Source organism: Protopterus annectens, chromosome 16.part0, assembly GCF_019279795.1.
Source record: "Protopterus annectens isolate FY-2018-M chromosome 16.part0, PAN1.0, whole genome shotgun sequence".
NCBI lineage: Eukaryota > Metazoa > Chordata > Ceratodontiformes > Protopteridae > Protopterus > Protopterus annectens.
Window position 1 is genome coordinate 410,874,746 of NC_056750.1, and position 23,352 is coordinate 410,898,097.

Consider the following 23,352-nt stretch of genomic DNA (forward strand, 5'->3'; position numbering starts at 1 on the left):
TACTCTGCCAAGCTACAGTATTTGAAATTTCATAGCTTGAACTATTATTTATTTATTTTTTAGACAAGCTCTGCCTGGCCGCATTTGACAATGATCTACTAAGAGTTATTCTTGGGTTACATATGTTTATTAACCTCAAAATGTACAGGCAAATTAATTCTGTTTTACATGCTCTCCCATTTGGTCCAACAAAAAGAAGGAAGTTTTATAAGAGAGTTTTTTTTTTTTTGGAATGTTACAATTTAGCACTTACCATAAGGATATCAACATCCACCAGGCTATTTAAAGAGAATTTGTATTATTGGTAGAGTGCCATGAATATTAAACTATAAAGTTTTTGAGTCTATGTTCTTTGTTGGCTAATGGGCCTTTAATACAGGTTACCACATACAGATGAACTGAATAATAGGACCTGTTGCAGGCATGGGGAGCATGGGTTCTGTCTCAGAAAAATACAGATTTGTACTGTGTTGTGAAAGCAGTAGTCTATTGAGAAGTTCAAGTGTTTGAAAGGAGAACATAAGCTGGCATAGCAAGTTAAAGTACCACTCCTTGTACTTGATATACTTTATGGTAGGTGATTGACAAGTTTTTTAACTTTGTGGCTAGCTCTTTGGCATAGATGGGTAAATCCCGGACTGTGGCTTTTATAATCTTATGATTTATTTACCAACCTGACCGCTGTAATATCCTGCGGTGGAGAGTCAGACTGAGCGGGATGAGGGATGCAGACAAGTTCACTGCAGTTACAGCACTGGAAAAGCCCTGTATACCATATGATGTGGGTCAGAGGTTACGAGGGGTGCAGACAAGTTCACTGCAGTTAACTGCACTGGAGAAGTACTGAATACCATGCTTGTCTCTTCCAAGTCACAAAAACAGTAGCTGTAATTGTCATTTTTGTACAGCATGCAGATGTAACAGGCCCCCACTTTAGCCTCCATTTCTGGTGACTGATGTGTACTTACTCCACCCAAAATGGATGCCAGCTATAACCCCCCCCCCACACACACACACACACACACCTACCACACACAGGCACTATAGCTTCTAAGAGGAAGAGAGCACCAAATAAGACATGAAACATGACGAAATATAGGAAAATGGGCTAGGTGGTTGCAATGGGTGGGAAGAGAAAAACAAAGCCACTTCACTTTTGATGCACATGCTATTGCAACAATTATCACCCCCTTTACTCTGCATTTCTTATCGGTTTAGCAAAGCAATGCAGCTTTATTAAATTGTCTGCTTTACACCTGATAATAAAGCAGATACACATTTTTAAAAAAGCTTGTTTAAATTCATGGGTCGCATTTCCTTGAACTTGTCAAATACAGTACTTGGAAGAAAGAAGTTGAATAGGAAAGTTTGGCTTTTGAAGTAATGCTGAAAATACAAAATGTGACAACTTAAATATCTGTTTAGTGTATGTGCAGTTTCTGTGCATTCCAGGTCTACAAGCAGAATAACGTAGAGATTAGGTTATTTATGAGAGGGGGAGAGGTTTGGTACATTCAGCAGGTATGGGTTAGAGTCCCACATCTGATGTGATTTTAAACTAATTGCTAAATTGACCCAGTGGTACCAGTACGCACTACTATTTTTTTCAACCAGAGACTTAAATTGTTCCAGTATGTTTTTTTTCTCAACCATAGTCACATTATCTGGTGCAAAATATAATATCTGGTGCAAAATATAAAAAAAAAAAAAACTACAGCTTCTGGGCTTTGTAAAAGAGGTATTAGCACAGGGGTACTGTGTAAGCATAGTTGTAATAACAGAAAAAATATTGAGAAATTACATTAGAAGATCTAGGCTGTTTTATTGGTGGCAGGTTTTGACAGAGTGAAAAAGAACATGGAGAAACAAAGTTCTTATACTGGGGCTAATCCTTTCATACCCCGATGCATGTGGAGATCCCCTGTATCTATAATTAAATCTGAGATCTCCAAACCTGAAGTAAAATTATAATTGTGCATCAGAAAAGCTGTTTTTCATACCTTGTCTCAAACAAATTGTCATTGAACAGATTGCTGATCAAGTGAATATATCCCATGTAAGAGATTAAACTGTGTGCTCTATACATTTTGAGAACAAATAAACATTTTATCGACTTGTCCAGTTACTAAAATGTGTAAAATTGTACATTCTGTAACTTTAATATTTTGGTCAATACTGCTGCTGGTAGTGCAGGGTTTAAGAATACTTGGCCCAAGGTGAGTTAAGTGCTGAAAGTATCCCTAAAGACCTTGTACTACATTCACAACATATCAGTTGGAGAGTTGGAGGTATAGGAAATCATTTTCTCAGAGCTAAAAGAAACCTTCAGAACAGCAGCAGAATTATTATTATTATTATTATTTGTAGATTTAGTTCCCTGGTCATCCTTAATATTATTTGATTTTTTTAATTTCTTGATGGATTACTTATTAAAGACATGACAGTTTTGTATAGCAGACTGTATTTCTGTATTTTATGTAACATTAGTGTGCTTAAGGGAATTGAATGATTATTAATCGTATAGGTTCATAGGCAGGTACTACGTTAGCTGTCCTTGTGGGCCATTTTAAACCTAACCAGTTTCTCTTTTTGTGGTCAAAATAACCTGTCCAATTTGGTTATAGACTGGCTTTACCAATCCATGATTTATTATATATTACCCCTAAATGAGAATAAAGAGTCATACCTTAGATAATATTAGGGGACCCATGCATGGAATAATGCATTTTGGAGCTGCATCTATCAATTAGTAGTACAGGGGAAGTTCTGGGGTAAATTCTGTTTCCCCTCCATAGATCTAAGTTGTGCTTGAAAATGAAAGAGATTAACTTTGTTTTATGTGGATGAAGAGTCTGTTCCTAGCAGTGGTATATTCTGCAAACTACACAGCCCCCCCCCCCCCCCCAAACCATTCTGTTGATATTGCAGAAGAGATTTAGATCCCTAAACCCAGTATTTCTGATGCCATTTGACTTTGTGCAGTAAATCCATCAGTAATAGGTCAGTGGATGTCTTCTATACAGACACAGGTCACTGCTTAGCAGTCTATAGGATACAGAGTGTACTGACAACTTTACTTACACACACACACACACACACACACACACACACACACACACACACACACACACACACACACACACACACACACACACACACAGTGATTCTTGTTAAAAGAATAACGTAAAATGCAAGGATGTTTGTTTTTTTATTCATATTCGGATCTATACTTTTTTGGTATTTCTACTTCACTTTAAGTGGTTAGTATGGTCTTACATACTCTTGAATGTAACCCACCTTTTCATAGATTCATAGATCATTACTAGGCTAACCACCCGGTGGGGGGGCTTTCTTAGCCTAGCTAAGTTTTCCTGAAAGAATAATGTCCTGTATCTGAATAGGGCATTGAAAGCCAGGCATTTATAAGATATCTCTATCCATAAGGGACATGGGTGCTGGGCCCAGTGTAAATTTCCTATTCTCCATCTACTGGTCTAGGTTGCACTTAAAATGGGTAAAAGACAAACTCAGCTTCACATGGATGGAAAGTCTGTTCATAGGAGGAGCAGTCACTGGGACACATCTGTCTCTCCAGCATGTTCTGTTTAAGACTCAGATAAAATTCAGGTCCCAAGACCTCGTATTTCTGGTACTCTTTGACATACAAATATGTAAGCGATTCATAAGTCTGGGGTTTGCAGATGCCTTGTAAGCCAGGCATAGATCACCCCTCAGCAGTCTATAGAGACAGAGTAGAGGGAAATGGCTTTAAGGCAGTCTGCATGAGGCAGGTTTAACGCCTTGTATCCTATTTGTAAGGAACCTCTGAGGTCGATCTAGTTGCTACATATACCTGGTCAGGTACATACCGAAGGGAGCAATGCACTCTGGTCTGATAAGGGCAGAGTACAGCTTACAGCTTGAGAGATCATAGGCAGTTGTTACGCTTAACCTTGTCTGATATGCAAGGACAATGTTGTAACCGTACCAGCTGTTTTCTATGCAAGGCTGTGCAGCTTTTGAATCTTAGAAAAGCTTTTGTCTCAGTTGTATCATAGCTACTTGTTGTAATGCAAAGTATGGCAGGAATTTTATACCTCCACTGTAAATAGAATATACTTGTTTGAATGCACTTGCCTTTAAAAGCTTCAGTTTTCTAATTAAATTGGGTTACCAGGGTCATGTACAACACTGTACTATGATTTGACTGTCTTCTTTACTAGGAAAAGCATATAGATGTGCTTTGCACCACCTCATTCAGTTTGTTTTGTAGCTGGGTAATGTCTGAAGCAAACTGTGTAAGTGTTGCATTTAACTTTTTTTGTTTCATACACTACTGATGGCTTTAGTTGCTGTAAAACCCTTGCATGATTATGAAGCCTTAAACAGAAAGGTGGAGAGGTTAATATGTATAAGAACATAAAGCAGACATGTTCAGACAAAAAGGATAGTACATCTTACAAAGTCCTAAAAGTTTCTGGCAAAGAAGGTGAATTACTTGATTTAGAAGTATGTCAGCTTGACAGATCATAGGCAGTGTTGAGTAATAAATAGTTTTTGTTTACTTGACTAGGTTTTTGGTGACATGGATCAGGTGCGGATGACATCAGAAGGTTCTGACTGCCGCTGTAGGTGCATCATGAGGCCCCTCAGTAAAGATGCCTGCAGTCGGATTAAAAATGGGAGCATGCGTGTTGAAGATTTTTACACAGTTGAAACTGTGAGCTCAGGAGCAGACTGCAAGTGCTCATGTACAGCTCCGCCATCATCTCTAAATCCATGTGAGAATGAATGGAAGATGGAAAAGCTGAAGAAACAAGCTCCAGAACTGCTTAAGGTAAATCTGTGTAGCTCATTCAGTGTAGTCACTATATGAAATGGTACACAAGTTGCAGTTTCATTAGAGGTTTTCAATTTCCACTTGATAATTTCATGTCATATCTGTTCAAAAATTTATGTAGAAAAAAAGGACTTCAAGAAAGTGCAGTTATACAAGATTCATTGAGCAATATTATACAAGATTCATTGAGCAATATTTTTATGCCAAGACTGTTGCCAAACAAATATATTTTTTCTTGTGTATTTATAATTTAAACCTGCATGCAGCTGAAGCTAGTTGAAATAACGCTTGTGGCAATGAAATGATACAGCAACAGAGTTGACTGTGAAATAATGGCTAACTATTAGATTAAAATTGGCAATAATGTACTGAAATTATAAGATTAAATACTCCTCCATCTGCTTTGTCAAACAGATAAACTATTTCTGAATCTGTTCGGGTCATCCACATCACTGGCCGTATACATTTCATTTTATGTAATGTCAAGCGACCTCATACCTAAAAATCGTTTGCTTTACTCTCCACTCAAATACAGTGAGATTTTAATAACCCAGAAATATATCACTTTGGATGTGGATGTACCTCCAAAGTGAGTCAAGACGCTAAGAATTTGGTTTCAAACTCATCTGTATTGAAGGAAATACTGACGATAAAAAATATTCCGTGATGGATTCTGCACAGCATAGTATTCCACCATAAAACTGCACATACGGACATTTCAGAGACCACTGCACAATGTAGTAAACTAATTTCTATGTCTGCATGCAAGTGCAGCAGGACAGAAAATGTAAATTTGAGGATCTGATTTGTAGTTGGTGGTGTGCGTACACAGAAGCACATTTGTAGTTCAGTAATGGCTTTCATTTTACAGCATAAGTAAATTTTTAGAGTGACACTATGGAAATATCCAGCAGTACAGCAACTAGCCACACACAACACGCGCGTGTATATACACACACACACACACACACACACACACACACACACACACACACACACACACACACACACACACACACACATGGCTTTACTACCACAGATATAATGCCCACAATATGCATTTTGCCAGCACTACTTGCTTAAGCTGCCCATGTCATTGCATTACACTCTTAATAAGTCTGTTTCAACATTACTAAGTGGTGTATTGCCAGCAGAGCTTTGTTTGCCAATTATACACCACAGCAACATCAGTTACAGTAATGACCTGTGTCTGCATTGTTTCATGTATTGTAGGTTTTTTATGTAAATGTATTTCTCTTCCATGCATTCCTATAAATCTTTGTAATACTGTTTAGTTCTTAATCATTTACTCCCTTGTATTAATGCTATGGTTTAATTTTGATCTGGTACATATTGCTGCATTTTCTGTTGTCATGTGTTTGGATTATGTCTAAAAAGTCTGCCTAGATCAGTGAACTAAACACAAACCAAAATTACAGTACAAGTCTGTTACAACACTGCTGGTTTGTAGCATCTGTAGTGTTTGGTAAGCAGTGCCAAATTTGCTGCCCTTAGCACAGGCCTGTCCGAAGTATGTGTATTATAAACAGAACTGTTACTTGCCTACAGAAAGTTGCCAACACTTCTCATCTGTGATGCTTGTAGTATGTTTTACCAACAGAACTCAACATGCTTGACAATATGAAGCATGTTGGCAATGTTATTCATTCAGATTGCCAATGGCTGAATCTTCTGCCATCCTGTGAACCACATGTGATTTATACTTTCCAGACAGCATAGCTTTTAAGAGTTGTATTCAACCAAGACAGTAATATACACATCTGACCATATAGTCGGAGAGCAACTATTCATAAAATAGAAATATCAGTTCCGAATAATTGAACTCGGTGCTAGGATCCTACAAAGCATTTTACATCAGCATGCCTTTCAGCGTCATCATTAATAGTATTCTTTGGCAATCTTCACTATACCGTACCATAATCCCAAATATCTCTTTGACTAGACTTCTGCCAGATACCACAAACTGATTTTCATAATAATCTGGTGGAATCCAGCAAAACAGTACCAGTGAGTCCTTCTCTGTAGATTAATCAGTACTGTCAGGGTGACAGCTTTATGTAATGATTAACTACTGCAGCTGCAAATAGTTTCAAATCATTCCTGCAGTCTACTCTGGTAATTTTTTTCTTACCAGATGGTGCTGTTCTTTTGTCCAAGCACTCTTGATTCAGTAACATTTTAACAATTCCACTCAAAACTGGAGTGGTGGTGGGGTGCTCAGGCTATATTTAACAATTAATTATCAAAAGCAAAGGTTTTATCCTCGGTTTATCAGCAAAATATACACAAAGTTCATGTTCATTATTTTATAACATCCACCAAATTTCTCTTAGATAGTGACACTTTCAGATTTTTGAATCATAATTTACATCTCTCACCACCTTGTTATTCAACATTTGTCATCCTTCAAGGTAAAAATAGTCTGCTTCAGAGGTACAAACTCTGCTTCAGCCACCAGTCCCTTTGGATTCTGTCTCCTCCTTTGTTTTGTACCCCCACTGTAGGGTCTATATTAGATCAGCGAATGCTTAAAACAAGCGAACGCTGATTGATCGACCTTATTTTAGCGAATGTTAAAAATATCGAAGCAACAGAAACTCAATTTTTTTCCTAGGGAAAGAATTCGGTTGTCCGTGTCTGTTGCTTCGGTATTTTCAATGCTGTGGTGGAATGTTACGGTTCAGATTCAGGTAAGTGTGCGATTGTGTGGATGTGAGTGTTAGGGTGGGTTAGGTGAGTTAGGGTTAGGGCTTGGGTTAGGTATGTGTGATTGTGTGGATGTGAGTGTTAGGGTGGGTTAGGTGAGTTAGGGTTAGAGAGCGGGTGAGGTAAGTGTGCGATAGTGACGGACCTTAGGGTTTGGGTTAAGGTAAGTGGATAGTTAGTGGTGTGTGCATAGTTTAGTGTAGGGTTAGGTGTCGGATTTTAGGTGTATGTGTGTGGATTTCTGTTTGTTTGGTGTGCTTGTGTTGTGTGTATGTGTGTTGGATCAGTGATTTTTTTTTTTTTTTCCCCTAGGAAAAAAATCACTGATCTGACAGTTTGAGATTGTAAGCTTTCATTCACTGATCTAATGTAGACCCCCACTGTATGGTGCACAAGTCATTTCTGCTCATGAAGACTAAAAGTATAGGTGGATAACAAAAGTATTACAGTTCTTTAATGACCGACTGTGTGAAGGCATGATTTGTTGATATGCACATTGGCTGAAGTAGTGTAAATTGCCCTTTTCTGTATTGCAGTGAGCCTAGCTTGGAATATATAAGTGGGTGGGTGGGGTGGGGGGGCTCCTGCATGGGGCTGGAGATGGGTGAGTCATTGTTGGAACAGAAAAGCAATGTTTAGATCATTTGAATTCTTCTTTTGCACATGAATTAAATTTGATGGAAGTGGTCTACAAGTGGATGTCTTGGACTCCATTGGTAGAGGTTTAAGTTGTCATGGCATACGTTGTCCTGGAACATTAACACACCTGCATCTCTTGTAGGTCAAATAACTAGACCTAGGCTTGGTGTTAAGATCAGGTTCTGTCTGCCTCATGGTTTAGAATATTTCAGTTTCTGTGTTTCCCCCAAGACTGTTGATTCTTATAGAACTTGCACTTCTGTATATGAATAAAACAAGTACTTCTGAGTCATTGCATTCTCGGATATCTCTACTTTCTTAAGAGAGCCTTGCTGTTTATAGTCCCCTTACAAATGAATTATTTCCCAAGCTTGTTTGTTAATGAAGAATGTCTGCTTAAGTTAGGTCTAACTTTATTTTGCGACTTTTTGTTTGTCTTGGAGTCCCACACTACCTCTCTGTGAATGATCTTGGTGAATATCTTACCTTGTTCTTTTCCCTCCTTCCCCCATTTCTATCCGTTATTGCTTTTTGCCTCTGGTTGCCTCAGAGGAAAACAAAATTGTTTGAGTGGATGTGTATATTTGTGATCCGTTGGTGTCCATTTTCATCTGCTTCAACCTTTGATACTCTGATCCAATTTGGATCTGGTCTTCGCAACTTCAAACCTTCAGATCCAGGGCTGTGACTCTTCCCCTTCCCATAACTTTCATGCCACTGTCAAATTACCTCTGATCTTGTTTGCCGCGTCAACCAAATGGTCTCCGAGGCTCTGGTTTGGTTAATATAATAACTTTCTTATTGTAGTTACTGTAGTTGTTTGGCATTATTTATAGCTAGTTTTTTGTGTGTTTACAGTTAGAAAAGGCACTATTGCTTATTTGAGATTTGGAGAGTGTCCATACTTGGTGTTGGACAAAAGTTTTAAGAAGTGTGGGAAAATTTGTGCACAGAATCCCTCCACAGGACCCCCACTCCCTATGCGTATATTGTCTGGGAGCAGTGCACTTGGATACTGAAGGCAAAGCCTGTGTTTCATTTTGCCATAAAACTCTTTGGAGCCGAAGCGACTTAATACTTTTATAGGGATTCCTTCCCTGTACTTGGGGTCTTCAGTAGTTTCTCCCACATCTTTGACTCCACGGGAGAAAGAGAAGGAAAAAAGAAAGATAAGGAAGTGCCAAAGTTGAAGGAGCCCACTAAAGACAAGAATCCTGAGAAGGGCATTGAAAAAGCCAGGAAATGGTCCCAATATCCCACAGCCTCAACAACTTTGGTGCTGAAAATGCTGAAGCCTTGGATCTGCTCCCCATCTCCATGCAGGCTTTTTGCTTCAGATCTGATCCATCCTTTGCTCCATTCCCCCATTTCTACAACCGTGATCCAGTGCTTTGTCTGTTGCTTCTTCCAGGTCTGTCTGTTCTACCAGGAGTCTCAGCAGAGCAGACATTGACAGGATGATGTGGAAATTCTCCATATGCAGATACAGTTGGGGGAGTCCTCCTGAGTCGGGAACATTAACATCAACCCTTCCCTGTTCAACTCCAACTCCAGTGCAGGTCTGTCCTTTGCAACCGAAGCCTCTGATCCATAAATCTCAGAATACCTGTGTCTACACTGATAGTGCCATCCACTTCAGCTCTATGACAGTCTCACTTGACTCCGAGCTTCTCATATTGAGACAAAAGTTGGAGATAAAGCTTTGGAGCCTTTGTCTGGGGAGAGGGTTTGTCTTCAAAGCTTTCGGAGGCTTCTCTTCCACTCAGAGCATTGGCTGTTGATAGGTCAGCTCCAAGTCTAGCCTTGGAGCCAGGGAGGGTTGTGACTTTGAGGTCTCTGTACCAGCTTTTAGAGAGACTTCCTCTGCTCAAAGTCTGATGAACAGATAGGAGATCTTCTATCCGGTTCCTCTCACATTCAAAGAAGAGGTGTCACTATCCTTTTTTGGATCCAACTACACTTCAATTATATTTTGCTCCTTCTCATCAGCAGGGATGGTCAGTCTCCAAAAGTTTTGGGGGAGTACTTTTGAGCTCTTATTCTGATTCAGTCCCATCGCCAGATATTCCCCAGTGATGGATACATAGAAAGAAGACTGCAGACGGAAGCACTTGGATTCATCACCAGAATCTGTCATAGAAGACACTTGTTTGGAAGAAGGGGAAGGTTTGTCTGTTCCCCATTTGGAGACATTTTCATCAGGGAAATTATAATATCGGTCAAATAGAAAGGGAGTTGGTCCATAGATGCACCTTCCCTGGATGAATATGTGTTCTGGAGGTTTTTGGAGCTGGCTGTTCTACATCCTGGGTGGTCCCTCCAGGGTGATATCCTTATTGATTTGGTGGCTGAGAGCCTGATACAGCAGAGCCTATACCAAAGAAATCTGATAGGATTTTAGCAATGCCAAAAGATGGACTTCACTGGAGTAAGGGTCCCTCCAAGGATGCCATAGTTGTAGAGACAGCCAGAAAGAAGGAACTCTGAGGAGAATTCATCTGTCCATCCCCCTAACAAGGAATCTAGGACCTTGGACAGATTTGGAAAATGGACACACGTTTCAACAACCTTTTCCCTTAGAGTACTGAACTACTTAGCCCATTTTATTTGGTTCCAAAGAGACTTAAACCAGAAAGATTGCCAATTCATTTCACTTTCAGGTAATTTGCCAACAGGTATCCAGAAGATGGTGGAATCCCAGCTTTCTACTGTATCTTCTATTTTTAATGTCTCCATGCATATGCTTTCGGATGCAGCTAATGGGACAGCCAGAGTTGCAGGTACTGGTGTAGCATTGCACCACAATGTCTGGATAAGATTAGGGCTTTAAGATATTTGTCAAAGCTCTTTTTGATGGTACTAGATTGTTTGACCCTAAAGTTATGGACACACTAATGAGAAATCAACAAGATTGCAAGACTTTCTCTCTGCCATTGTAATTTTTCTCTGTTCCAAAGAGAACCTTTGCCAGGAATCGGAGAGGAGGAAAGAAAATGTGGTTCTGAAAATCACAAGTCCTACTTAACACACTTCTTTGGATAGACCTCCCTGCAGTAGAGGAGGAGGTAATTTCAGTGGAGGTCACTTAAGAGGCAGAAGCAGTCTGAAAAACCAAGGATTTTGTGGACTTTTTCCAAGAAATCCTTCCAGTGCTGCTGAAGGGTTGCCCAACTGCCGCACTGTAGATGCAGTTGGGGGTGCCTGTCCCTGTACCCTGAAACCCAGAGGGCCACCACTTCAGATTCTTGGGTGTTAAGGATAATAACCAGAGGATACACGATCCTATTTATAACATTACCTCAGGCAAAATCAAGGATGCCCTTAGTGCCACCCAGTTAGTTGGAATCTGCAACAGCAGAAGTAGGCAAGCTTTTGGAAAAGCAATCCAGCAAGGCCTCACCAGACCAGATAGGATCCGGTGTGTAGTCCAGGTTCTTTTTAGTTCCAAAACAGGTAGGGGACCCAAGGCCAATATTGGGTGCAAGTCATTTAAACAAATGCATAAAACAGACAAAATTCTGGATGGTCACAGTTCAGTCCATTTTGTCTCTACTCAAAAAGGATGACTGGATGTGCTCCTTTGGTCTCCAGGATGCTGATTACCATATAAAGGTACACAGACACTCCAGGAGATTTCTTACTTTCCATCTGGGAGCAAATCATGTTGAAATTCTGCCCTTTGGGCTCCCCACAGCCCCCCCCCATCAAATTTAGGCTGTTACTGCTGTCGTGTCTCAGACTGCAAGGGTTCCTAGCATTCCTGTACTTAGATGATTGGCTTCTCACTACTCTGACCATGAATCTGCTAGTTCTCCAAAGGGACATCTTACTGCAACTACTACATCTTTTGGGGATTACCCAACTCAGAATTTATTGGATGCACCTAAACACCACAACTCAGATTCATTTAATCTACCAAGTAACACCATCAGTACTAGACAATCTGTCCCCTTCTGCATGCTTAATTCTAAAACTTCCATGGTGATGGCTTTAGCCATCATTCTTGTAACAATGTCCAGATTCCATATGAGGATTCTGTAATGGAATTTCCTAGCCCAGTGGTCTCAACGTTATCGCCCTTAACACCCCAATCCAATTAACTTCATAATGTAATACCCACATAAATCTGCATTGACAACAGGTCATCTGTTTTCACCACTCTCCCCTATGGCAGTAGTTACCATGGACACTTTCCTTTTTGGGTGGGGGGTCACTGGGAAGACTGTTCAAGGTACATGGACACCCTTAGAAGCCATTCTTCACATCAGTGTTCTGGAAATGAGAGCAGTCCTTTTGGCAATGCAGGCATTTCAAGATTCCCTTTCAGTGGGTATAATTTCCTATCCAGACAGACGGTCAGTGGTTGGTACATCAGCAAACCGGGGGATCCAGATCTTACCCACTGTGTCAAGAGGCCATCATTTTCTGATAGCATGGCAAATCCTGAGGACTTTAGTATACTAGTTGACGAACAGAGCAGTGCATTATTTTGCCTTGTGAGTGGTCTCTGAATGCTTCAGTGGTGAACAAAATTCAGTTACTGGAGCCAATCTTGCTGCAACCTGTTTGCCTCCTACCTGAACAACAAATGCAGCAGTTACTTTGCCCTGATACTTCAACAGGGTCAGTCACTGATTTACATTTGTCCCCCGGGTCTCCTTTATGCATTCCTTCCATTTCCTCTAATTATGAAATTCATTCAGAAAGCCAGAAGAGTCCAGGCCAAGGTGATCCTCATTGCCTTATACTAGCATTGACAGGATTGGTTCCCATATATTTGGTCTCAACTGTTCAGTCTACCCTGGACTATGGCTCAAAGGCTGGATCTGAATCTCTTCCTTCTGGGTACCCTTGAAATGAACTGCCTGGTTACGCTAGTTCTAGTGATGGCCAGAGATGCCAAGTTTACAGAAAATGTTCATTCTTTTAGCTTCACAAAAAGCTAGCACCAGAAGGGTGAATCAAAGTGATCAGGAAAGATTTTCCTTCTGGGGTATGGGGAAAGGTTTGGACCCTTTCTCAGGTCCCCTTTCTTCTATTCTAGAATTCCCGTCTGAACTACTCCGAAAAGGTTCTAGTTTATCAACAATAAAAGTTCATATGGTAGCCATTTCCAATTTTTCACATGAGCCATAAGACCTAAGAGAGAGTTTATTCTTTGTCCTCCAGTTTTGAGATCCTGTTCCTCTGTAGAACAATCATGGTGATGCTTCAGGCTATCACACAGTCGCCCTATGAACTTGTGGGTTCAGTGGATCTTAAGTTCTTGATATGGAAAATGATCTTTCTGTAAATTCCAGAGCTCATACCTCCTTTGGCTCTGCTGTTCTTTGGAATATCCTTTCATAAGTCCACTCAGGAAATCATATAGCTAGGGATTTTGTCCCAAAAGTTGAATCCGACTAAAATGGACATCTAATGTGAAAGTTATGTACTTACCATAACGACAGATCCATCTTGATCTATTTTCGTCTGATTCAACATCCCTCCCACCATCTCCATCCATATTATAACCTACAGCTCCTTGGAGAATGGGTGGCATCTACGGGAGTCTACTTGTCTCTAACCTCAACAAGTTGGTTAGCATACTAACCATTTGGTATCTATGTCTTTCCCTTCTTATTGGCTTTTGTTTTATCTATCTCTAATTTTATTAGATATAGTCTTACATGGGGCAAACTTGATCTGAGGTGATTTGACAGTGGCAAGGGAATTCTGGGAAGAGGAGGAGTGTGAGCCCTGGATCTGAAGGTTTGAAGTTACCAAGGCCAGATTGTAGTCAAATTAGAGTCTCAAAGTTTGAACCAGAGGAAAATAGGACAACATGGATGCATCATTATGGTATGTATGTATTTTTTCTTTTAATGTGCCTTTGGAGCTTTTCACTGTATTTACCTCTGCTTCAGTTGTGAGATGCCACTTAAGGTGACTTCAAGCAAAACTACTGCACTAAATTTAAGTGTTTCCTCTATGCCTGTCAGCTGCACCTCATGAGTAATGTTCCTCATTCTGAGTCTCAGAAATTCTATGTTCTTTGTTCCACATTGAAAGGGTCTGTTGCATATCATTTGTAAATATTTAATTCTGTAACGGTCGCACCTAATCCTATAAACTCACCAAAAGAACAACTTCTCAGTATAAAATAATGCATTTTAATTGTAATGCTGGCTTCCTAGCTGAAGTGGAAAGTAAGTGTAAGCACAAGTTCCACATTTTGCCCATTTCTTCCACATTGTAATTGCTAGTGTTCCATGTTTTGCGGATGGAAGGTTGAGAATTGCATATTCAACTTTGATCACTATTACTGTAGCCTGAGCTAAGAGTCCTACCCCCTACCACCAGCCATCTTTTCAAAACTTAAGGGCACCCTCCACATGCTTTGTCAGGAGCTGGAGAGGGGAGTTCTTAGAAAAAAAAGTGTGGAAAAATATTAGTTTTCTTGCCATTGAAATGCTTTAGACCTCTCTCAAAAGGGGTGAAATACAAGGTCTGTGGAAGAAACAAGACAGACAAAAGCACATAAATGTCAGATGTTGGCAGTGATAAATGCTTGAAAAGCCCTACATCATCTCACTACCACAATGCTGTAGTACTTAAAGTAACAGGCTAGTATTAGATCTTTACTTCCTTTGCAGACATGCTATGATCCCTTAGAGGAAGCAAATTTGCTCTTAAGGTTCCTTCATTCCACTGGAGCAAAACATTGATGCAGATAAGCTAAACAGTATTAGGACAGGCCCTCACAAATGGAAACTTCTCCTTAAGGTCTTCAGGAATTGATCCACTTGTGGGGAAATCCCCAAGTGAATCTGTTGTCCTTCATTAATGATAGGATATATAAACTATTTTTATATTGTATTAAAAGGAATTCAGCCACTGGGCCAGAAGGATTGAATGACTATTGAGAGGTATAAGTGACTGTTTGTTTATACCCTTGTTTGGTATATTTGTTTCTGAAAACTCAGTGAAGGTTTTGTTGTGGAAGGAGGTCATTGTTCCAAAATATAAAAATCATTTGGATTACATTTGTGATTATAGACCAGTTAGTTTGTGCATCTTGGAAGTGTTTTTAGTGGGCACTAAGCTTATCGCTGTACAGGAATAGTTTGCCTGCCTAGGGTTTTGTATAAGCTACTGACCTTTCTTATCAGATAGTTTCTGGTAAAAGAAAAAGTGATTCCTCTTTTCTTGAAGAGATTTAAGAAACTGAATCTGGAAAGGAATGTGACTGGAGAGAGACTGTTTTGCCAAAGATTTCTGATTAAAACCCAAGAGGAGAACATGTTATCTGAACCTCCCTGTCAAGGATTCTGTTTTCTCTAAGACTGTTTCCAGAATATGCTACTGTTTCAGTGGGAGAACACTGAGATTTCTCAGTCCCTCAGAAAATATTATGAACTTTTGTAACTGGATTTCCCAGAAGCTCCTGCTATCCCTCAGTGCTGTAGTCTTGGAGGATATGCATTTGTTGGACTTCTGCCTACACTTTTATTGTTTAACTTCTAAATCCTATGATCTCCTTGGAGCTACTACCAGGTTATCCTATGATCTCCTTGGATCTACTACCAGGTTAGCCTACTAGGCATTCAATACCCCCATCATTCATAAAAACACTGTCTAGAATTTTCCATCTGAGTAAAAATGTAATAACTTGTTTGTACATCTGATTTTGTTTGTTTACATCTGTGTAAAAATCCTTTTATTTGTGTTTTAAACTGTAAAAATTTAACAGTTTGAATGTCTTTTTGGAGCTTTTCTCCCCGGGCCTCTGCTGAAAATGGACATGTATCCAGTCGGTCTATCCCGGTAAACAAATGTAAAATAAATAATTAAATAAATGTGTTTGTCACAGCCTGTGTTTTCCCTGATAACCCACCTGTTTTACCTAAGAAATCAACGTACAAAGTTTCTCAATCTTTTCAAATTTTTATATACTTATCCCAGACCTAACCCAGCAACTATAGCTTTTGTTAATCCTACTACTGCCAAACAGTTCAATAACAATACTTCCCCTTCTTATAAGGATGGCGAAACAAGTGATACATTTGGGAAGAAAGTGTATGCTTCTGCAGCTTTAATTTTTAGAATTTTGTATGTTAAAGTTTATTCCAATTGTGAAAGTATGAGAAATGCTTTTTTGTCTGGTTTAGTTTCTTCAAGATCCTCAGGCCACCCTTGCTTAAAGTGTCGTTTATTAATGCTCCCTACGACAGTTCTTCCCTTTTTGGGAAGACAGTACGTGACACACTTGTCCAGAGCGAAAAGGACGGGAAGACTTTGTCTGCCGTCGAGATCCACTTCTCTAACCCTCAGCGGTCCTTCTCTAGGAATCAGAGGGCAGAAGTGGTTCCGAAAATCTGTTTTCCTGGGATTCTCGGACAACTATTCCCCCAGAGACAGAGGGGGACAGGATCGATGCCGACCCAGAGGTAGAGGGGGGGGTCCCAGGAATTTTGGGTCTAGGGAACCCATTTCTGATAGACCCGTCAGCAGCCCTGAGGGGTTGCCCGGCTGTCCTACTCTGGAGGCAGTCGGGGGAAGATTGTCCTTACACCCAGCAGCATGGGAGTCCATTACGACAGATCACTGGGTGTTACAGATCATATCCAGAGGTTACACTATCCAATTTGTTGCCCCTCCAAATATTCCAAATCACCTCCCGGATGTTCCACCTGCTCACAGGGAGGCTGCAGCTCTAGAGGTTTCAAAGCTGCTTCTCAAATGAGCCATTGAACAGTCCCCCCCCCCCCAATCAGTCTGGATCAGGCATCTACTCAAGGTTCTTTTTAGTGCCAAAAAAGTCTGGGGACCTCAGGCCCATTCTAGACCCATCAGCGTTGAACCTGTCTGTAGCCAAACAGAAATTCCGGATGGTCACCCTACAGTCCATTCTACCTTATCTCTGAGAGTGCGACTGGATGTGCTCGTTAGACCTCCAGGATGCTTACTACCACATCAAAATACACAGAACCTCCAGGAGGGTTCTGCGCTTCCGGCTGGGAGCCATATATTTTCCATTCAGAGCCCTACCCTTTGGTCTCACCACAGCCCCCAGGGTGTTCACCAAGGTAATGGCAGTTGTAGCGGCTCACCTGAGGCTTCAGGGTATTCAGGTGTTTTCTTACATGGACGACTGGCTTTTCGCTGCGCCCAACAAGCATCACCTGTGTCTGGCCCGGGATTACTTCATTCGGTTGGCAGATCTACTGGGAATTACAGTCAATGTTCAGAAATCCCAAATGCAACCAGTACAAGTTCTAAATTTCATTGGGGCACGGCTAGACACTTTGCAGATGAAGGTATTCTTAACTCTAGACAGGATATTACACATCAGGTGCCACATAGCTCAGATAGTGAACTTCAAGTCTCCAAAGACGAGCGAGATTCTCTGGGCTCTGGGCTCCATGGCTGCCTCCATATCAATTCTCCCTTGTGTGTGCCTTCATATGCGGGTTCTTCATTAGACTCTGGCAGTTCAATGGTCTTTGCTAGACCTGCCCATGGAATTTCCGATCAGGATCAGTCACATCTGCAGGACGTCCCTTCTTTGGTGGTGAAGTCCACCGGAGATATCAGCAGGACGCCCCTTCGCGTCATCTCCAGTCCAAGCCACAGTGACCACGGACGTTTCCCAACTCGGGTGGGGGGGCACTGTTTGGGAAGGACAGTCCAAGGCACATGGTCCCAGTCAGAGACCAAGTTGCACATAAATGTTCTAGAGATGAGGACAGTGCTTTTAGCGTTGGAAGCCTTTCACACTGTCCTTCCTCTCAGATTGATTGCAATTCAGTCTGACAACATGTCTGTCTGGTATATCAACAAGCAGGGGGGAACAAGATCCTACCCCCTATGTCGCGAGGCCATGGGAGAGTGGGAATGGGCAATCTCCACCGGTCTGTTTCTGATAGCAATGCACATCCTGGGGCGCTCCAACATTTTAGCGGACAGATTGAGTCGGGCTATTCTGATGCCATATGAGTGGTCTCTGAAACAGCAGTCAGTAGCAGATGAGATCTTCCGTGCATGGGGTCAGCCTTGCTGTGATCTCTTCGCATCTCCATCCAACGTGAAGTGCAGCAAGTTTTTTGCTCGGATTCCCTCACCAGGGTAAGTCCCCAGAGACGCTCTAGTCCATGCTTGGCCCCCCGGGCTTCTGCATGCTTATCCACCATTGCCACTCATTCCGAAGTTTTGCCTGGATCTAATCTCCCATCCGCACGACCTGGGCAGCCTCAAGCTGACAGCTTAGTTGCTCCAGTTCCGTTGATTGCCAGGACTCCCAGTTTTTCATCCCCGGTAAAATCCATTCTGGTGGCTTCTCTTAAAATTCCACTAGGAAACGTTTTATTGCAGTAAATGGAAGTGTTTTTCCATTTGGGCTTTGCAGAGAAAACTAGATCCCTTTACAGCCTCTGTTCCAGTGGTGTTGATTTCTTGTCTGGCATTTTTCATCAATGAGCTCGTTCCTCCACAGTGAAAGTACAGTTGGCAGCCATTTCAAATTTTCATGTTGGTGAAGGCAACATTGCCTTAGCCTCCTCTAGGCTGTGTAAGGCTTTTCTTAAAGGTACTTTTCTGTTGCGTTCTCCTGTCAAGGATTCAGTGCCTCCTTGGGACCTTACCTTTGTCTTACAGGCATTGGTGGCTCCTCCATTCGAACCTGCAGCTTCAGTGGATTTGAAATTTTTATCCTGGAAGACAGCTTTCCTAGTCGCCATCACATCTGCTAGGAGGGTTTCTGAGCTTCAAGCTCCATCTGCCTTGCCTCCTTATTTGGTCTTCCAAAAGGATAGGGTCTCTCTCCATACTAATACTTCCTTCTTACCCCAAGTGGCATCCGAAGCAAACATAAACCAGTCCATTAATCTGCCTTTCTTCCCTATCTTCCAGAATAAAGGTTAATACAAACTTAATTTGTTAGATGTTCATAGACAGCTTTGTTTGTTTTTATCTTCATAGAGCAAAGTCATTCCGCAAGACTGACCCAGTTGTTTGTTTCCTTTTCCAAAGCATTTCTGGGAAAAGCTATTTCTAAAGTTTCTTTGGCCAGATGGATCACACTTTGCATTTCACATGCCAACAAAGTAAAAGGTTTATCTCCTCCTGGTATTGTTAAAGCTCACTCTACCCGGTCCGTGGTGACTTCTGCTGCCTTTTTGTCTAGGGTTCCTTTGGATGACATTTGTGCAGCAGCGACCTGGGCCAATTCACATACCTTCATTTCCCATTACAAATTCGATCTGATTTCTAGGGGTAGAGCATCCTTTGGCTTTGCGGTGCTCAGGAATATCCTTCCATAAGGGCCTCCCAGGATTGGAGTAGCTGGGAACTCTTTCCCACAGGTTGCCAATAAAATGAAGTTAACTATTTCAGATAAAGAAGTTATGTACTCACCATAATGTTCCATCTGAGTAGTTGTACTTCATTTTTCTGCACCATTCCCTCCCTCCATCCCCCGGACCTTGCCCTGTCTATTCAGGTTTGGTTCTTTGGGCTGAGTTGCTTATGTATTTAGTTGCAGCAAACTCGATCTGAGGGAAGGTAGGAGATGGTGGTGCATTATGGGTAAGGGGAAGAGCTCAGAGCTTGGAGCAGATGCTAGAAAAAAAGTTGTTGGCTCGGATCTAATATGGATCTGTATACCCACAGGTTGCAGAAAAATGAAGTATAACTACTCAGATGGAATGTTATGGTGAGTACATAACTTCTTTTTTACAACACTGTAGATACTACATCCATGGCTGCTACTGGTACCATGTTGAGGAGGTTTGCTTGGCTGCATTCTCAGCACCTCCCAGAAGATGTAAAAATGAGGTTTTAGATTCTCCTTTGGACAGAGATTAAGTTTTTCAACCCTCTGCTGTAGAGCTCATTTTAAACTGAGATGAGCATGGTAAGCTGATGCAGGGATTTTTTTCTGCTTTTTCAGCCCTCCTTCAAAATTTCTAAGGGATTTTTTTGCACTCTTGTTTGTTTAGTGTCTTACCAAAATAGAACATTAGCAAAATGTTGGTAAGCAGACATTTAAAAAAACAATGGCAAGGAGGTTCCACAAAGAACCCCCCCCCCAGAATAAAGGTAGTCATAATGCAGAATGACTGACTAAATAAGGAATCTATCTTGTCCCCTTTTACACCCTTGTAGTCCCTTATCACTTCAGAAAGTCTGAATCTCCATTCCTGTCTTTGCAACAGATTGCTTTAGACAAATGGGTTTTGGGACTGATTCAACAGGGGTACAGATGGCAATGGAAAGACATTTTTCCCTCCCTTCTGGAGAATTATTTCGCATCCACCAGACCAAACCCATCTGCTCCCTCCTGTCCTACAACAGATCAACTTTACGAGATCAAAACTTGCAAAATCAAGTTCAGCATGCAGGAAAATGCACAATAATGAAAGCAAACTAACAAAACTGAGAATATCGGATATAGCAGGATAGCATGGCTAGGTTGTTCATGGTATGATGCGTGGTGTGTGACATCTACTATTGTTTCCTGTAGGAACATAGTAAGAGCTGCTAGCATATCAGACTGAATTTCTACCATGAACAACTTAGTCATGCTATCCTGCATGTGATATTTTGGGTCAAAGTAAATCCTGATCTGGACCTAGAGAAGGAATCAAGCTATGGTGCTTTGTAAAAGCATGCACACAAGACCAAGTAGCAGCTTGTCGAATATTTGTAGAATCCAGACCTTTCCAGAAAGCCATAGGTGAAGCCAAGGCCCTGGTAGAGTGGTCCTTGACCCTACCTGGAATAGTTTTTGTTATAGTGAGCAACCGAAGGTAATAGCCTCAGATAAGGTAATAGCCTCAGATAAGCACTTGGAAATGGTCTGTTTTGACATAGGTTGTCCCTTCTTACCTTCACAGGAAATGAACAGTTGATCCAAAGATCAGAAATATTTTGTTCTGTCAAAGTAGTACCTGAATTGTCTATGGACATCCAAGGTATGGAGCATCCTTTTTCCTTAATTTTTAGGAAAGAACACTGGGAGATGGATAGTTTGGCTTAAAGTAAACTCTGATACCACTTCAGGCATAAAAGGATTTGATCTCAAAGAAACCTTGTCCCTATGGAAATCACAGTAAAAGCTTTCAACTCTGATACCCTTTTTGCAGAGGTCAGAGCAATCAGTAAAGTCAGCCAGATTAGTAATCTGGTTTGAATGGAGCAAGTGTTAGCTTCTTTAACGTAAAACTGAGATCCCAAAGAGGGATCATAGTATTCCTTTGAGGCCTATTGCAAACCCCCTTTCAAGACATTTTGACATAAGACTGCATTGAAAGGAGAATCCATGGGCAGACATGCTAAAATACCCTATAAACGAATCTTGATAGAAAGAGTAAAGAAGCCATAGGATAGGAACTCAAGCAAATATCATACAACCAGAGAACAACTCTCCCTGAATGGGTGCTGGTTATGTTGGTGGCACCAACCAGAAAACCTTTTCCATTTACTTGTGGTCTGTACTCCTAAACAAGTGAAAACATTCTCAAATCATACAACATATCTAAAATTCCTTGTAGCAAAGATTGCTTCATCAGTAAAGAAGTAAAAGCTGCTGTCAACTTTAGTAAAGCAAAACGAACTTATTCATGTCACAAAGGAGCATATGCTGCAGGTGCTGTCTAAAATTAAAAATTATATTTCCTTTGGGGTCTGATAATTTAACTGGATGTGTAATAAATAGCACCAAGCATGCCCTTGTGGAGCCCTTCCTTAAACCATTTAAACTGAGCTTAGCCATAGAATTTGCCCCTTAAGTATTGTCAACTGCACTAGTGATGCCTCTGCACAAGAGTGGCCCTGCCACTGACCCATGTAACTATCGACTCGTTAGATGGACTAGTCTGATTAGCAAAGCCAATGGGACGTATCATATATGGCCCCACAAGTTATGATGTCAAAAACCTTATCGGGTTAGATCCAGATCAGTCTCCCTTTGTCAGAGGGAGATCCTGCCTCCTCAGTTTAGTTATGAGAAGGTTGCACAAGCTGTTGATGATGGTCTTTCTTTTTACACAGCAGATGTGTTTCTTGCCACAGTATTTCACACTATACTCCATGATGGCATCTTAAATAAGCTTAGGGACTTAAAAGTAGAGCCATATGTTGTAAGGTAATGGGCTAACTGGTTGAAGGATAAAGCTCCTGTAGTTAAGATGGTGGTCTCTTCAGAAAGTATGAAGATAATTAGTGGTGTGCCCCAGGTCCCGGTACTTGGACCCCTCCTTTTCAGCATCTACGTCTCTGATATGCAGACTAAGAATTGGGACCCTTTGTTAACTAAGTTTGCAGATGACTGCAAAGTGGATGTTTGTTGTCAAATCATCCTCTGATACACATTAATTACAGCACACACTAACTCCCTTAAACAAGTGCTATATGTGGGAAAAGAACTAAAATTAAATGTTAAATGTGATACAAAAACTAACAAGGCAGAAACCAGCCAACAGAGATGAACTAAAAAAAATTATTACACAAAAATTGAGTGCATTCATGAATTGTAACTTAAGACTTCCTCAGAATTGAACCACAATACATCAAGTACATTTAAATACTCATCTCCCAAATCACACATGTAGAAATCAACCAGTCACATCAAAAGTGATTAACTCTCAAAATTCAGAAACCTTAAAAAGGGAAAACAAATAAACATAGGATAAAAGTAGTCATACAATATATGAATGCAACCTTAAAACACTTCCCAGGTAAACACCATTGTTAAAACCTGGGTAGGCCCATGCATTCAATTTGATCTGCTATTTAATTTCAGAAAATTCTAGTAAGTCATCCCAAGGACCACCTCTTTTTATAATCACGTAAAGACCAAAAACAGAAACCTATGTGCAGGGAAAATAGAAAGGTGTCGGTAAAGTGGATTAAAGTCTTTTTTGTTTGTTTATCTCTAACAAGTATTCATAAATTCTCTCTTAAATTTCCTTTTGTTTTTTCCCCATGCAGAAATTGTTACAATTTTAGCACTGAGCAAAATGTACTATATCTGAAGTATTGCAATGAAATTTTGACCTTATTCTATTAATCTTCACACTATCTTGCTCTAGTACATTTTTACATTGGGAACAAAAAACACACTTGAACGTTTCCCTTTTTACTCGTGTACATATGCTGCGGTAGCA

At 40.8% G+C, this 23,352-nt stretch overlaps 1 protein-coding gene across 1 annotated transcript in view; it reads left to right on the forward strand.

Moving 5' to 3' along the window:
- Nucleotides 1–23,352, forward strand: part of OLFML2A (olfactomedin like 2A) — a 766,911-nt gene that overhangs the window by 127,062 nt on the left and 616,497 nt on the right. The window contains 1 exon segment of the mRNA XM_044058447.1: nucleotides 4,574–4,906. Coding sequence (XP_043914382.1) covers nucleotides 4,574–4,906 — 333 coding nt within the window.